General features: G+C 31.5%; 1 protein-coding gene and 1 non-coding gene across 2 annotated transcripts in view; both read right to left on the bottom strand.

The window, feature by feature from the left end:
• Positions 1 to 1,417: 1,417 nt before the first annotated feature.
• Smp_196950 (putative one cut domain family member) overlaps positions 1,418 to 19,360 on the bottom strand; it is a gene marked incomplete at both ends in the record, with an annotated part of 41,943 nt that continues 24,000 nt past the window's right edge. Inside the window, 3 exons of the mRNA XM_018793616.1 lie at positions 1,418 to 2,159; positions 2,667 to 3,382; positions 6,990 to 7,141. Of these exons, the coding sequence (XP_018648110.1) occupies positions 1,418 to 2,159; positions 2,667 to 3,382; positions 6,990 to 7,141 (1,610 nt within the window). The remainder of the gene's footprint in view (positions 2,160 to 2,666; positions 3,383 to 6,989; positions 7,142 to 19,360) is intronic.
• Smp_tRNA_00972_Pseudo_CGA.1.1 lies at positions 3,528 to 3,599 on the bottom strand. Its single transcript has one exon. It is a non-coding gene (tRNA).

The following is a 19,360-nucleotide window of genomic DNA, read 5'->3' as shown; positions in this document are numbered from 1 at the left end:
TTACACCGAGTTTTAAACATCACATTTACGATACAAACATTCATACATAGACACTTTTGTGAAGATTTTAAAAAAATGCAAAAATATTGTGTATAAATTAACGGTCATCTTTTTTTATTTTCTTTTTTTCAATTATTATATCTTCAGTTTTTTTCTTTCTTTCCCCCCCCCTCTAGGTAAACATTATGGAAGACATTATAACATATTTTTAAACAAAACAATACTGTTTCCATATTTCATACACATAAGATTGAATTTATAGAGAAATATGAATACTTTACATTTGTTGAGGTATTAATACTAATTAACGATTATTAATCTTTCAATGATCTAAAGATCAATCAATAAAGTTCCGTATAAAATAAGATTTATTCTTTTATTAGATAGAATATGTAAACCTTCACATTGTATTTACTATTGTAGAGAAAGAAAAAGTTACAGGGATTTGACAAACAATAATTTTAATTGTTACGAATAATAAATAAGGGGGATTGATCGAAGAATTATACTATACATTAATTACTTTTGTACACCTTTTTTTCAATTATATATGATACAGAATGAAAGAATCCCAAATATAAATAAGTACATGTAACATATCTCATATATATGAATACATAACGACCAGAATAACACTGATGTCTATTACTCTTTATTACATAGGACGTCTCATATGATTGTGAATGCAGTTTTGTTTTTATGAAAGACTGTTGTGTTTTATATTTTTTATTATCATTATTATTAATATTACCATTACTATCACTAATTACCTCCATCTTTTTGTATCAGCCCATACACCTACGTAGTAATGATAATTTATTCAGACAGAACAAAATCTTTTTTTTTCAAAGAAAATAAGAAATTGAAAATACTTGAGTGAAAAAAAGTAGTTGAACTAACTATATTGAAAAATATGAATAAATGAAAGTAAACTAACGAGAAAAATAACACAAACGTGCGAAACAGTCAAAGAGGAAACGGTAAAGAAGAACAGTCGGTACAAATGTATACAAATATAAAAATAAGAAAGTGCAACAAAAGTTGATCTTTTAGAAGGAAAAAAACACATTTTACGGAGAGATTCAACAGTGAACATTATGTTTCAGTTTGATTCAACATTAAAACATACTACTGATTATTAGGGAACAATTAACAGATATCTAAACAAAGGATAAACGTAGATAAGACTTAAACGATTAATAATTGTTATTTAAAGTTTAAAATTAGCCGGTCTTGTGTTCATCAATCAGTTCATGAATATAATGATGGATATACTTTGATTTCTGATTAATTTATTCATGAAACTACAACTGTAACAGTACCAGTCTGTAGGTCCACATAAAAAGTATGCACGAATTATAAAAGATATACTTCGAAGTCCTCTTTTTGGATACCTAATAACAGGAATAAAAATGAGTTAGTCATTTGAATTAGAATTCAAATCATGTCTCGTACAATGTTTTTTGTCGCTATTTATTGTATTAACATCGTCATCATTATCTTCTTCTTCTGAGATCTCTGCCTCATCCTCATATAATTCTGCATTGACTTCCTCTTCATTATCATCTTCCTCATCCTCCTCCTCCTCGTCATCATCATCATCTATGTCTTCAACACACTCATCTTGATCTTCAACTTCATTGAGATTATTATTATTTGTATCATTATTTTCATCAATTATTTCGTTATTTGTTTGTTTCATCTGATCGATAAACTCATTATTAGAGAAATAGAGACGTCTAGATAAATCATTTGATGGTAGTAAACGTAGTTGATTACATTCATTTATTGATAAATTTAATTTACTCATTAAATCTATTTGGTGATATTGTTGTTGGCGGTGACAGTGTTGATCATCATTGTTATCCTCATGACTATTACTATTATTACTAATGTCGTTTGTCAATCTGTCTGTACTTTTCACATCATTTTCAGTATGAATATTATTATTATTGAAAACAATATTGTTTATATCAACTGATCCATTTAATTCATGTGAAAGTTTTATTTCTGAATTAGCATGGGAATGATTTGGTTTTTCACTGGTCAAATGAATTATATTGTTATTATTATTAAATGAGATAGCATTGGCAGCAGCTAATGAAGAGCATAGTTCTAAAGCTTGTTCAGTTAATGTTAACTGCCCACTAGTCATCGTACTTAAGAAACGATGATCAAATTGTTGACTATCAGTTAAGTCACGCATTAGAAACTGATTATTATTGTTATGAATAAGATTATTGCTACTGACATTCGTCATCGTCGTCGCAGTAGTAGTAATAGTAGCAGGAGCAGTACTAGCAGGAGTAGCAGTATTGAATAGATTTAAATGTGCATGATGTAAATGTAAATTACCTGATACAGGGGATGTATAATTTGCTTGTGAATTGCAATATGGATAAATTGATTTAGTTAGGTTGTGGTTATTATTACTACTATTATTATTATTATGAATAGTTTCATGCTCAGAATTATGTAACCTACTATTGCCAGTTGAATATTTATTAGTACCATTATTCTGATCTAATATATCCAATGGAAATCTCAAGTGATGCGATGACGATGCTGATGATGAAGATGAAGATAATGGTACTAATTGTGTATTCATAGGATGCGATGAACTCTGTGAATGATGACGATGAAGAAGAGAAGGAGAAAGATTCGACTGCTGTGGTTGCTGATGTTCTTGTTGTGATTGTAGTTGATGTGGAAATGAATGTTGAATTTGTGTTGTTAAATGTAAAGAGTAATTATTTGAAAAATTTTCTGCATCCATTTGTTGTTGTTCACAAGTTGAATCTTGTGATGCATAAATAACAGTTGGAATAGTTGAAGGATTATCAGTTGAATTCAGTGCATTAAATGTACGGTGTTCTAATGTGATCATATTATTTCTTGAATTATCACATTTAAATAAATCACTTTTATCATTATTGTTACTTAATACTGTTCTTGCAAAATTCGAAGTTAATGGTACATGATTACTAGGTTTTGTAAAACTATTACAAGAAGCTAAACTATTACTTCGTGTTATTTGTTCCAATTCTGTTGGATTCCCTGGAATGAAACTATTATCCAATGTTTTTAATGTTGATACTGGAGTAGTAATTGATTGTGAACATCCAGGTTGACGCCTAGATGGTAATGAATATGGTGTACAATTACTGAAATCACCATCTTGTGAACAACATAAATTATGGATCATACTTGACTGTTGCCCATGTTCTTCACTACGACTGTATGGGGAATCCGATGGTGAATTAATCGTACTCGAAAGTTTACTCGTATCTTCTTGCCATTTATCTAGTGATCGACGACGAGCATTCATAAAAAAATTTGCTACTGTTGAAACTTGTAATCCAAGTTGTTGAGCTATTGTAGACTAGAAAATTATAAATAAATGTAAAATCAAATTTTATAGTTAAGATCATGAGTCAATTGAGGCTAGACCACCATCGAAAACCTGGAAGCACTGGACGGCCGTTTCGTCCTATTATGGGACTCCTCAGCAGTGCGCATCCACGAACCCGCTCTCGCGAGATTCGAACCCAGGACCTACCAGTCTCGAGCCGGAGCCCTCAACCGATAGACCACTGAGCTGGCATCCAACGGTGTTAATGTCTAACCTCAACCAATCCACGAAAATTACTAAATCTCCACAAAAACCCCCCTTGTGATAAAATCAAATTGTTTTATCGACTTTTTGAGAACATTAGTTCACTTATAAGATATAGGCCGACTTCAGTTAAACAATCACTGATGCAATCAGCATCCAATGATGAAAAGCTCGAAACAATAAAACAAAAAACTGTTCAATGCTGCTTTGTTTCACTGGTCCTCTAATTGTAATCAGTCCATAAAAAAGATCAATAAAAAATTTATAACGAGTCCCAGCTCAGTGATCTGAATATTAAGATCCCTTAGAAAGGTTCGTTCGTCCCTTATCCAATCATTAGCTGAGTTTCAACTGTGCAATGCTGAGAAGTCTTATACTGGGAAGAAATAGTTATTTATTGCTTACCGGTTCTCAATGGGCCTCCAGCTATTTTTAATCAAAGATTTAAAGGATTTATAAAGTAAACTAAACTTCAAAAAAGTTCCCAACAATTAAGCGAACTTTTCAGAAATCTAATCCCTGAAACATAATAATTAATGTTTAAACAACATTTTCCGTTTGTATAACTGGCATTATTGGAAATTGAAGAATAATTCATTTCATTAGTACTTTAATTTCTACAATTTCAAATGTTCTAATCTTATAGAGGTGTATGATATATTTTATATTTAATAATATTTTAAGAAATTTACCATTATTATTTCAGTTCGTTCGTTTATATGTCATCATCAATTTATAGTTGGCAGTATAGTCACCATTATTATTATTATCATCATCGTGATTATCATGAACGGATTATTACATACATTGTCTACACTGTATGTCTAATCACAAATACATAAACAAACACATATATGGCTACATGGACTCACAGGATAACAATATATATTTTTATTTATAGGTACACGATTAAGTAAATGGTGAAACACACTCATTTACACAAGTATACTCACGTAAACAATCTTTTAATGAAGCATACCAACACCCACTAACTAAACCAGTCTTTATTTAAACCATTCTCAACATCTAAGACAGTTAAGAGTTGCAAAAGAATAGAAGAAGATAACAAAGAATGGAAAGAAGAAAAAATGTAGAGATACAACTTGATTTTCAAGAGTGTGGTCTTAATTTGCGTGAGCCAGGTGTACTATCCAGAGACATATTCCCACGAAAGAAGCAGTTTTTCACCATCAACATTATTATTATTATTGATACTATGAATACTGTTTAGTATTACCCTTATTTCTTGTTTTTCCTATGCTTTATACAATGTTGATGTTTTATTTTCCAGTCACATCATTTCTCATTTATAATGATAAAAGAAAAATATTTCTCACCTTAATAACACTAAATAATGTGTTTTTTTGGAATGTTTTATTTTGTGTTTAGCAGACTGGACATCGTTATTGTCATCTTTTTTTCCTTGTACTCTACATATTATCATCGTTTTTTTTGTTGCCTTATTCAAAAAGGATAATTAGGCTAAGTTTACTTTTTTTTTAAAAAAAATGAGGTAATCACAATAAGTTGATTCTGTAGACTATCGTTCATTACCTTTAATTTAGTTATTTTCTGTTTTTTGGTAGTAGTAGTAGTAATAGTGGTAGTATTATCTTTTATTTGTCGAATTATTGATAATGAAAAAAACCATATAAGTCAATAATAATTATTAAGTTTTATCTTGAAATCAATTAATTTCAACTACGCATAGTATAATAATTAGTGAAGTCAGAAAAAAGTCATTAAAAGAGTTTAGTAGGATGAGTAAACCTGTAAAATACAGTTAAATTGTCAGCCTTTGAGAAGATACAATATAAAAGTGTATCTGATACACTAGTCCCATATAACTTATTACTGCTTTGAGGTCAACTAGGTTTTAAAACTTAGATGTTACCTAATATTAAATATACTGCCAAATACATTGTTGAATAGATTTTAAATTGCCTTATATATTTCTCAGTTGAAATCATGAGTCAATTGAAGCTAGACCACCATCGAAAACCTGGAAGCACTGGACGGCCGTTTCGTCAATTGACTTCTTCAATTGACTCATGATTTCAACTGTGAAAATACTAAATTCTCCACAAAACCTCCTCTGATCTATAATCATATGCTCACTAGTGACTGACTTCAAGAGATATTTCCTTGAGTTCTAGTGGGAAGCAGTGGCCAGTGGAGTTCTACCAGGTCTGTTGTAGAGATATCATCTCACTGAAGACAATTGGTGAACGGTCGCTCAAAATCGTGGATTGGTTGAAGTTAGACATTAACACCGTTGGATGCCAGCTCAGTGGTCTATCGGTTAAGGGCTTCGGCTCGAGACTGGTAGGTCCTGGGTTCGAATCTCGCTCGCGAGAGCGGATTCGTGGATGCGCACTGCTGAGGAGTCCCATAATAGGACGAAACGGCCGTCCAGTGCTTCCAGGTTTTCGATGGTGGTCTAGCTTCAATTGACTCATGATTTCAACTGTGAAAATACTAAATTCTCCACAAAACCTCCTCTGATTTATATATTTCTTACCAATTATGTCGTCTGAAATCATTTGATTAAAACATTACTTAGGACCTTTGGTCAGATGAATCACAATAATCCAAATAACAGATGACAGTTTTGCTTATTTTAGTCACATTGGATAAGATTTAATCGAAATTAGAAGACTTACTATATAAGTGATTTGAATGCTTGAATATGGTTGCCTAGTCAAGTAGCTTATATAGATATTTGTTTAGTTCTAGTTCTAAAGGCCTAAATACGACACTTGGATTTCAATGTAGTTGTATATTAATAGTATACAAGGTTCATAAAATCACCGTTCATTAGTAGTTAACGTTGTTTAGGTTTTTGAAAAGCTAACAAATATTAGTAAGAAATCTGTTGTTTCAAAATCCAACAACTTGAATCGATATAACGATGAATTAAGCTCTGCATTGTTCATGTTCATAGTAAATCTCATAAACTGTTCCCAGAATGTTTTGAAGAAATGATGTGCACATAGTTCTTATCAAAAACCAGAAATCCTTATTTACTTACATGATATACTTGATTAATTTATATTATCAATGCAAAAAACAATTTGTGCATGAATTTTACTGAGTCCATTCGGAAACCATTGAAGCGACAGAGTCATAATGGATTCAGATAGATCACTAATTCCTGACAACATATACATTTGTTTACAAAACTCAACATCTTAGATTTAAAAATCTAATTTACCACAATGGAAAGTTAACCTGGAATTTTTTTAACAACTGGATGGAAATCAAATGTTTCCCAGAAAAAATGTTCAATTATTTTGTCACAACTACTGAATAATCACGTACACAATATGAAACAATAAGAAACTTTCTTTTAGCTTCTCAAAACTTAACTAACCTGCATTTCTTTACTAGGTCGCTTGGTTTCTTTAAATATAGCCTGCAAAGTTCGTCTTTGTATATCGGTAAAAACAAGGCGTGGCTTTTTAGGCTGACGACTTTCTGCCAACTTGATATGCTCTGATTCTTTTCGTTTACATACTACAGGACCTGGAATATATGAGACAAATAAAATCGTTCTCAAAGATCAACTATTAGAAATAAAAATAAACAAAATATAAGAAAATGAAAAAAATGAGGTTTGGTAGTTGCGTATATGTCAGTATAGGTGTTTGCGGAGATTGCTAAATGTTAAAGAGATCACGAACCAACTTAAGTTAGACAACCGTTGAGAAACAGGAGGTACTGAACTGCTTTTTCATCCTAGTATGCCTCTTTTCAGCAGTGTGAATTGAGTTAGACATGTACACCAACAGATACCGGCTAATTGGTCTAATGGTTAAGTATTCGCCATGAGAGCTTAGGGTTCTAAGTTCAGTCTTCAGTGGGTCACTGATGACCTCTCCTGAGGGGACCCATACCAATACTCTTACTAATAGCACTTAAACCTGTTACCACTCTTTAAGCACAGGCCACTGACCAGGAATCTTCAACCACCTCTGTCCTGGTCTTTCCGTTTTAATTGTTGTCAAATGCATATAATGGTTTCAATGTCTGCCTTTGATTCCTAACACTGTGTGTTCTTTGATATGGCTCTTCTTTTGCCAGTTTGTAGGTGCTTGTTCTTCTTCCCGAATATTTCAAAAGAGAACATGGATTGTCTTTGGAGTTACTCTATATCTTATCTCAGTGATTCAGATGGTATTCCGTCTAATCCTACTGCTTTTCCATTCATTATTTGTCTGATGAGCTTTCTGATTTAGATTATTGTTGCGATATGATTTATAGGGGGGTTCATGTGTGCTGACTCAATGTCCGGTGGGTTTTACGGGAGCTTGCCAGTTCAAGAGCTCTTCAGACCTCTCTACCTACCTGTTTTGCTGTTTCTAAACCTCAGTGATTGGTTTACCTTCTTCGCTCTTGACTGATCACTCTCGTCTACTATCTTTCCCAGGCTGTCTACAGAGATCCACTCTTCATTCTAGTGCTTATCGGGGCCAGTTGCCTTCAGGCATGTTGAAGCTATTTCTTCTTCAATCCCTTTCCAGTTGATATCCATGTGCATTTTCCCTTCTTTAGATTTCATAAAGCTTTAAACGTGGTGCTGAGAGTTATCCTGAATTCACTAAGGCTGTTAGAATCTTGAAGGATGGATGTACCAAACTTCATAGTTCCACATATTCAGTTGTCGAATATTTCTTTAGTTTCGGTGGTAGCTTAGCCACCACCAGGTGATCTAAAGCAAAATCACCTCCCACCTTTGTTCTTACATCTTTCAGTAACCTTTTGGATTACTGTAGTGTGGGCTCAAGGTGATGTTTGAGGCCCATACTGGGGCGTAATAGCCGTTCGATGCTTCTTGATCTTAATTGGTTGTCTAAATTAGATTGGTTCCTGATCTTAATAAAACTTCGCAGATGTTTGCAAATTTAACAGAAAGCTTGTTTTTATCAGATAATGTATAAATGAAAAACCTACTAGCATGACTTGACAAAACAAGAGTGTTGTAAGATTTCATTGAAAAAATGAAATACATGATTGTTGAACAACCTAGAATTCAAATAGCGTGGTAAATAAATTATCAAACTGACTAAAATAAGTGATGGTAAATATGAATTTTATTTGGTAACATCACACCATGTATCCACTGTTTTTTTCTTTCACAGCTCATGTGTTCTAGCTAATATATCGGGGTATATTTCTCCAGTCAGTTTACGATGACACCAGTTTTAAATGTGTTACAATAAACGTCTTGAGGAAATAATAATGAAAGAACCCAATAACCTAGGCAGCGGAAAAGTTAGTGTTCGGCAACAGATATAGTAGAATTTAAGTGAACAATATTACTTCATTAAGAAGAAACCTAATACCTTAGTACCTGTTCAGTTTCTGTTAACTGAGGTTATTTAATTTAATCAATGGTATAAATAATATAAACTTTTTACTTTTAGTGAAGTTAGAAAGATATTACTCAAACAAACAATACTATACCATAAATAAACAGATATATCAAATCTTTAAAAAAATCAAACGTTTATTCTTAACTGATTTATAATAAAAAATAAGTGGGCAGTTCATTATGAGACAGATTACTTAGGATATTACTCACGATGTTATTAACTATTGTTCACTTTAATTACCAGTATTCGTCAGTAGCGATTTTAAATGTTGGACAAGTAAAAGCTCAGTCTAAAGACCACCTAATAAACCTTAATATCATTTCAATTTTAAAAGTGAATAGAATAGAGTCGTAATAACAGAAAACTGAGAATATAGAATTAATCACTAGATGACATCAAAGTTGTTAAGATCTATTCCCAAAAATTTTATCTACAAATTCAAACTGGAAATAATATTTTCTTAGGAGATTCAGATTCAAGGTCAATATAATTTACTTGCATAATAAAACAAAAGGTTATGTTCACCAAGTCATGATAAGCAAAGATACATCATGTAGAAATTATCAAAGGTTTAACGCAAATAACGGAAGTACCTAGTTACTGGACTGTTTATTCAACACGAATTCAATCCTATAATTCATTCTATTTAACCAGTGAAATAACACAAACTGGTATTAAGTAGTTTCATGTAAAATACTGATAAGATTTTACAGTTTCTAACTGTTTTTTTACATTCGTATTTGATTTTATTCAGATATTCTAATATGGTTATTTTTAAAAAGCTAAGTGAAATAAAAATTATATATTGTTAGCCTTGTAAAACGAAAATCAACAGAACCATGAAAGATGGTTACCACCAATTATGATCACTGGTATTTTTAAATTAGTGACTTTTTTCAGAAGATTTACACGACAACGAATGTTCACATCATTAGACATTTGACAATTTCGTATACTGAAAATTCGTTCTCAGTCATGGAGATTACCACAAGGATCCGTAATGTATGAAAATAAACTCTATCTTCAAAGGGAACAGTATGGCTAGCGTAAAGTGTTAGTAAATATATATTAGATGTATGTCCAGATTCATGGCGAAATTGAGGAATTTAGAAATGGATTCTGAAAATTATTTGTTATTAATGGTTATATCGTTCTCAAGCACAAGTCGCATACCAAGAGGAGATTATATCAGACTTTTGATTGTTAATAAATTACTTTGTTAATAGTTGATTTCATGAGTCGATGTAAGCTAGACCACCAATGAAAACCTAGAAGCACTGGAAGGCCATTCCGTCCTAGTATGAGACACCTCGACAGTGTGTATCCACGATCCCGCACACGAGACTCATACCCAGGACCTTGGGTCTCGCACGCGAGCACTTAACCACTAGACCACTGAGCCAGCTTCCAACAGTGTTGATGTCTGACTTCAACGGATCCGTGGTCTTGCTCAACCATTCATCCATTGTCTGAGGTAGATACCTATCTCTACCCGACACAAATTGGACTATACTGGTCACGGCTTGTCACTAGATTCTAGAAAATCTTGAAGCCAATCATTAGTGAGCATGTGACAACTATGGTCAGAATGGGATGCTGGTTCAGTGGTTTGGAGGTTAAGTGTTCGCGTACGAGACCGAATGTCCTGGGTCCGAATCACGCGCGCGGAGTCGTAGGTGCACACTGTTGAGGAGTCTCATACTAGGACGGAACGGCCGTCCTGTGCTTCCAGGTTTTCAATCATGGTCTAGCTTACATCGACTCATAAATTCAACTGTTACAATTACTACAATCTCCACAAACCCCATTCTGATAATAAATTATTTGTCTTACAAAATCTGAGTAACATGATGAAATACAACTATTTTTATTGTTATAAACGTCCACAATAAATAATGAACTCAAACAGTCAAGAAATTACATTTCGTTAAATTAACTTTGAATTTACTTGAAAGTATCATAGGTTATTAGATAGAGAACTAGAGTGGGACAAGAAATTACTTAACGCCTTAGTTTATATAAAATTATTTGACAAACAAAAATATTTAGGATCTGGCTTGTATATATATAGAAAGAGAGAACAAGAGTAAGATAAAGTAATAATAAATATACTTGCGATTAATAACTAAAATGATACAGTAAATAATGAATACGAATAAGAAGTAGAAAATAACGGCATTTTAGATTTAGAATAAACAAAATTCTGAATAAATTTGTGGCAGAAAAACAGTTTGAATTCGATCAACCTATTTCATTGTCCAGAGAGTTGAAAATAACATATTTACACTATTCTATATAGCCCAAACTAATAGTTACTGAAGTCATGGATAAGTATTTTATTCTTGCTTGATCACCCTAAACTTAGTTTATACATTAAAACACCAGTTATAATCTCACGTCTCGGTAGCAGCAGTCGTGTATATTGAACAATGCACATCCCTATTACCCAAGTTACCGCGAATTTAAAATTTTATCAGACTCTTTGCCCTCTTTGCATCAAATTTCAGGTCTAACTCCAACAATCCACATGATACACTATTTACTTTTATCACCCATGGCCGATAAATATAAAGCAACAAACCAAATAGGTGCATGTTATGCTTGACTTCTGATGGATTTTAAGATATCTATTTCATAAAAGCTGTTCATTGTATAATAAAGTCGATAGGTCTTTGTACTTCTTATCGAAATCTCATCAACGGGGAACATAAGAAAAATGGTTAGGCTCTCAAGACAACTAGAATACAAGTCATATTTTAGTTCACTTCATCTCAAGACTATTATCCCCTCAAATAACTGATAATTTTAAATAATAAAATAAAAATATTTGTATTTTCAAAATCACATCATTTAAACAAAATGATTTACTGAAAAAATATCAAATAAAACTAACAAAGTATAAATATACAACTAAGAAGAATATTTATTCTACTCACCAGTATATCTCAGATCAGATTCTGATAGACGATTCATATGCAAAGAAAAATAAATTGAAATATAAAAAATTTTTGGATTAATTACAGAACTCATTGTTTTTCTTTTATAAATTTTACTAAAATCAGTATGATATACTATATATATATAGTTTGTAAATAAAGTCTACAGTATTATCCACTCATTAAAACTGGTAATTTTCTGGGACACGCGAACCATGACAAGTTAAAGTACCAGTGTTTATCAGAGATTCATTCAATGAACTTATCTTTGCAATCCGTGATCATTGAGTAGTTTGTAACTAAGACTTATGCTCCGATCTAATTCCATTTCTTACAGTTTTTTAACGAAAGATGTACTGAAAAATCAATTAGTCTAAACCCAGCGTCGGCTATGTTTAACTTCAGTTGTTTTGCAATTTACTTTTCCATCTTAACTTTAAGTGTTCTCATAATTTGCTAACTGAGTGACCTCACGAATTTCACCTACTAAACTAGAATGAAGTAATTACTTGGTAAAAAATAGGTCTTTCGAAGTCTAACAGGATCAGTTCACGAGGCTATTGAATACTGACATGAGTTGTGTAGAGAGATACATACTTCTTGGTATTAGTTTATGATGTATTCATAGTCTGTAATTGGTGACTACAAGTGATGCGGATGAAAATCGTCTGTAGTGACACAGATAAGTATACTACTTATCTTCCAGTCATTGAGTTCAATATTATTGCCGTTGTTTGTTGTTCGAACTAGGTTTAAAGTCTTCATTAGTATTACAAAATGGACTATTTTCGCCTTTATTAATTTCTAGACCTTATCGCGGTTTGAATTCGGATCGATACACAATTTTTTTCCGAATCCAACATTGTCCATGACTAACAATTACAGCCACTTTATCCTTTAAATAGCTTTTCAGTTTATCCTAACTGGTGATTAAAACTACCTTCAGGGTATATTGGTATAAGTATCATGAAAAGCTTTGAAAATCATTAAAACTATCAAAATCATTTGATAAAGCTCTAATCAAAGAATTATCCTATATTATGCATATTGAATACATTCTAACACTTAAAGCTTTATTAACGTATAAAATACCTAAAATCAAACATTCGATGTTTCATTTGAATATACACTAAAGAATGTGTAAACTACTCTGTTCAATTTATATTATTCTGTCCACTATGAAACAATGAAATTATCGAATCTCTTAATGTCACACGAAAAAGATAAAGTCTGAGAAAACAACTGAGAAAGGTAGATAAACACGACTGAAATACAGTATATATCTATTCAGTGAAGTAATACTTCAGTCAACTGATATAATGAAACATTATTTCATACTACATTTTAAACGTTTAATCCAGAATATTTAAAACTTTCTATTTAATAAACTGAATGATAATATACACAGTATACAAAGTTTGAATATCACTTAAAATTACAACAGTTGTATTCATATACATGATAATGGAATTCTACAGTATCTTAAATTTTTGTGGTGACTGCAACATTTGGGGACAGAAAGAATAATGTAAAACAATCTGACAAAAATGCATAAGTTCAATTTTCTGCACATTTTATAACCAAAACACAGGTAAAATATAAAACCAGGAAGATATCCAGCTAAGTATTAAGAGACTCATGAGGCAATGAGAAACAAACAAATTTAGAATTTAAAATAAAATATTGGAGATAAAATATTGAACGAATTCAGTTAGACTACTATGATGATAAAGAAGTTCTCAGGACATGTTCTTCTAAATATATCCATGAAAAGAAGAAACGTCTTTATAAATATAAGTCATAGACGGCTAGTGAAAATTCCGTACGAAGTGGATACCTATAACATATTCGAAACGACTAACAAACAATGGATATCACTCTTAATTTGCTTCGAATTGACCATTAACATGAAGTATTTCCGAGTTAAAGTTAAGTTTACAAAGGGAAAATGTGGTAAACTTGATTGTCTTGAAGTAATTTCATCTATCGTATGCCCTCACTTTTATCTCTTCGCAGGTTTTCACCATTTGATTTAATTCTATCCATTTCATATCATTCACTTATGTAAACATTTATTTTGATTTCGAATATCTTATGATTCCACCACACCTACTTTAATTAGTTACATTTTTTACATGCAAATATTCATCAGTCTCAATTACAATGTATAATGTTCCTTTTGAGTGGTGCATCAAAAAAACTTCTATTTCAATTTGATCGACCTTACTATTTTAAACTTTATTAATTCCCAATCATACTATTACTTGTAATATTGAGTTATATACATCTTACAAGAAACCTCGAAATACATTTAATCCTCTATATCTTACTGTCCTTTATTTTGTTAAAAATTATCCAATGAATCAGATTTATGTCATAAATGTATTTATACCTTTATGGATCATATTACTCAGTCTATATTTGTTTTCTGTTTTATTTTCTATAGTTATGCTTCTTATTAATGTCGCTATTTTTTTCGCCACAAATTTCTTTTTTTTTCTGTCTATACAACTACAAATTATTAACAATTTGAACCTGTAAAACTTTGCATAAGATTCTATTCAAATAAACTATATATTTCCGTAATTCACAGTACATTGTTTATAATAAATAAACCATATAAGTTCAATGTCCTAAATAGTATAACTAATTTCAAATTAACCAGCTGGTGGTTTATTCATTACTTCTTAGGACAAAAAGAAAAAAGAAAGAAAAAAAAAGAGAAATAATTTGATCAACATATCACACTTTGTTTGTTCGTTTGTATGTTTGTTCGTTGTTCATTTATTTTTTTCTCTCTTAATAATGCACTGTTGAAAATATCATGCACTTATAGGATTATAATACATCATAATTGTATCATGAATAAAGTCAATTATAATTTAATAAAAATAAAATCTTTCTTTTCTTTTTTTTAAAAAAATTAAATTTTCCTTTCAGTTTAGAAAAAATATTACTTCTTATCTTTATTATATTTTATAATGCAAATAATTAAATGAATTATTTTATTTTAACTAGATAAACAAAAGTGCATTAGTTTTTTTTATATTTTAAAAAAAAATACAGGAATAAATAACATATTGACTCATTACTTTTATTTTGGATGATAATTTAAAAGAGGGAGAAAAATAAAATAAAAGGGGGATGTAATTATGTAGAGTATGAACATTTATTGTATCATTTATAGTTTATACATAGATTTTATATCATTTTGTAAAATCAACTTGTCATAGAGTAAATACATCTATAATATTAATGAATTTCGTGTTAAATAAGAGCTAAGGATTGATTTGTTAAAATTTTATTACTTGTACTCGACTTTAATTCATATTTTTGAATGAGTGCCAATTTATTATTTATTTATTGAAACACATAAATATTGGTACGAAAGGGTACCAGATATTCATGTGCCGCACAAATCTCATTTGATTTATGTGAGGGCTGTGATACTGCCCAGGTGCCCAAACTGAAACAGATGGTTTTCTTAGGGGGGCACACCTCAAGCCTTTTACCTAAAGGTCTGATCCACAAGGCAGTGGAGCATCGTAAGGAGATGCAGTCCTATGGTAGCCGCTGACCAAAGATTGATTCATACACCATTTGTTCCCTCACGATACTGGAGCCCGTATGCACCATTGGTTTGGAATGAGGGTTTACCAACTCCCCTAGGTGAACTTTCGTGTCCACCAACCCTGTTAAAGCGCCGGACATTCGCTTTTCGTCCTCTCAATTTCGTAATCAACACCTTCAGCCGCGAGAAGGCAGTGAGTAGGACTTCCCTGACAGAGGCTGTATACGCGTGGCCATGTGAGAGCATTTCAAGAGGGAGAGCGGACTCTCCCCACTCTAGGTCGTACCAGGGCATTTGGGGGCCGAGTGCCAATAATTTTATTCACTTGTTTAAACAAGAATTGATTCAATCATAGAACTTTGATTAAATTTATCAAATATCTAAAAAGAGTTATTCGTTTCATGTTAGAAATCTTTACAAAATAGTCTAATGTTTCATATACAATCCTAAAAATATGATTACATATGGAGATGGTCACCAGTATCCATTCACAATCAAAATTTTTAAAATATCCAAACTAATACAAATTCATACTTCTAGAGGAATTACTTTTTTACAACAGTAGAAATAAGTCGAACCTGTGATATAGAGGTATCGATTATTCAACATTCTGCTTTTATAGAGCTAACCCTAGTTATCCATGTCCTGTTGATAAATGTAAGATTTTGATCCATTGTGCTGTTTTATAATCCTCCAAATTATTTGATCACAATTTTGTTACATTTATAACTTTTTAAACTGAAGAGTTCCTCAGTTACAATTTTTATTTGCCGAAAAACAGGTAAATATGATTATTATCAAGGTAGGTAATTTAGAATGTATTGACCAATCTTAAAAATCTATCTTGTTACCAACTAGTGTTAATCAATAGAAGAGTCAAAACAATGAAAAAAAATGAAAATTTGTTTGATTCTAGTTAGAAAAGTACTAAAGTCATGGACACTGACATTCAAAACCTTCACAGTTTACTCACGACAAGATTCAGGCACTTGGTTATTTCTTTTAGTCATAATTTATCCAAATAAATAGATGATTAGTTGCCAAACTTATAACTGGTTAGATATTAATTGATTCAGTTTTTCACAAACAAACTATTGTTATAACGTATGATAGTTATTAATTGCTTCGAGAGTAAAGTTGATATTTTAAAAGTTAATGTATTTAGTTTTATCATGTTTGAGTAATCAACATATTGTCTACTTGTAAGGTGTGAAACGTTGTATAGAAGAAAGCTATCAATTGCTTTTCATCTACTATTATCTTTTTATATGTTACAAAAATGAAAATAAATTTACCTAGAGAACCAATGTAGACTCTAGTCAACTTGAGTATATTGGCCGCTTGATATATCTTCATGATTGGAGCATGATCCCAGCCTTAATCTGACGGTTAAAAAAGAATTATCTACACCATTAAATTAAAGATTCATAGCTTTTGGCATTCTACTAAAATACATACAATTCTTGTACCGATGAACAGTTCGACAAATTAGGACGTGACCATATTAACAAACTTATAAGATATTTTTTACAGTTTCTTTGTTATTTATACAATAAGGAATTTTAAATACAGTACTTATCGAAATAACGTCAGTCTTAACTTGTAAATCTGAAAAGTATGCATCGAACTCAAGATACATTTTTTGCAATAAACAAGAAATATGGGTATCTAAAAGTATTATACGCAAATGAGATGTCGTAAAGTAACGAGAGTAAAATTATTTGTTATAGTCTATTCTACTACTAGTAAAGTGTATTCTGTATATGATTTTCATCATGAAATCATGTCGGCCGGATAATCATTGATAACCGAAGATCACTTGACGACTGCTTCTTCCTAGTTCGGGACTCTTTGACAGTTAGAACACGCGACTCCACAAAACACTGAAACTATAACATTTTATCTTATGCAACTAACTAGATACCATTAAGGCACTAAGCTAGAATCAAATAGATAGAGGCTTCTTATTGGGACCAGTAGATTCAAAAAAAATCGATAGTAAGACGACATCTATCTCCCATGATATTGGATAAAGATCACGTTGTTTCAAAAATTAACTGAGTTTTGATATTTTGAACTGTTCCGTTTCCATTTAGTGTCTGAATTTATTTATGGTCAGTGTGTAAACACAATGTCTTGAATTTAATTCCATATGACATATTGGCTGAGCAGTAAAAACGTGTCTCAAATTTTCAAGAAATGTCGATCCAATTCTACCTGGTTTCAATTATTCTTCAAATGATGAGAATACCCCTTAGAGTATAAAAAAACTTACGAACTACCTACCGAAAATATATCTTAATACCTCATATACTCTAATCATTTCTTCCTCATACATGAGGAAGGTTTTAGTAATATTTACCTTTCATAGTGAAGAATACAAACACATCATATCATTCATTTAACTTCATTGAAAAAAATTTTTTTATTTTTCTAGTGAATGAGTACAACTCAATATTTGAAAAGATTTTCTTGAATGAACTATTAAATAATCACAAAACAACAAAAAATTTTTATTATATATATATATATATATATACAAAGAGGTTATATCAATATAAACAAGGTAGATGATAACCTCTTTTTTTATCACTATATTTTTCAAGTGAACATTACTCACTGTTATGACTTAGACCTAACTAAATCATGTCTTGTTTATACTTTGAATAAATTTATTATAAGTAGTAAACAAAGAATTCAGTTTTGAAAGATGGTAACATAGATTTGGTTTATTTTGTTGAAGTTTGAAATTAGTAATTTTAATGGTCATTTTTAATAGGATTTCTTATATGATGATATTTGATAAATTAGATTTATTTTCAGGGGATTTTGTGGAGATTTTAATAATTTTATATAGTTGAAATCATGAGTCGATTGAAGCTAGACCAACATGGAAAACCTAGAAGAGCTGGATGGCCGTTTCGTCCTATTGTGGGACTCCTCAACAGTGCACATCCACGATCCCACTCGGTGAGATTTGAACCCAGGACCTATCAGTCTCGCGTGTGAGCGCTTAACCTCTAGACCACTGAGCCGGCATTCAACGGTGTTAATGTCTGGCTTCAACTAATCCATGAAATTGAGCAACCGTTCACCATTGTTTTCAGTGGGACTGATAGGTCCTGGGTTCGAATCTCGCGAGGCGGGATCGTGGATGCGCATTGCTAAGGAGTCCCACGGTAGAACGAAACGGCCATCCAGTGCTTCCAGGTTTTCCATGTTGGTCTAGCTTCAATTGACTCGTGATTTCAACTATAAATTTATTTTGCTTATATTAATATAGAATTCCAGTAGAATAGTTTGTTGTTTTTTTGATTGAATACTCTTTCTGATCACTTTGTAATATTTTCCCCAGTTTTCATTTATTCCAGTAAAAGTACTGAAACTGTTGTCAATAATACCTTTATCATCTACTTTAATCAATGATTAGTAAGACGTCTAAGTTATTTTGGTCAAATTAATAGTTTAAATGGTATGATTAATCAAAAGAAATTTTTCATCACTAATTTAAACAACAAACAAAGACAGAGAAAAACATGACGGATTTTCCATTTTTATTTCGAACTTCTAAAATGTACAGAATTCCAAAAGTGGTACATTAAAGCAGTTATTCTTCTGTACCATCATAAACATACTGCCAATCTCAGAATTCCTAATGATCTTCAGTTTTGGTGAGCCTGAAAATATAATCGGGCAGACACTCAGTGCATCGGAACTAATAACGAACTCAGTTGGCTGGGACAAGTATCAGGGACCTATTAGCTGGATATACTTGGTTTTCTTTTTCACAGCGAATTTCGAACCGAGTGTTATCGTTTCAGACCCTAACACTAAATTAAAGGTACATCAAACTGATAAGTTC

This window comes from Schistosoma mansoni, chromosome 1 (genome assembly GCF_000237925.1).
Source record: "Schistosoma mansoni strain Puerto Rico chromosome 1, complete genome".
NCBI lineage: Eukaryota > Metazoa > Platyhelminthes > Trematoda > Strigeidida > Schistosomatidae > Schistosoma > Schistosoma mansoni.
This window is presented reverse-complemented; position numbering and strand designations above follow the sequence as displayed.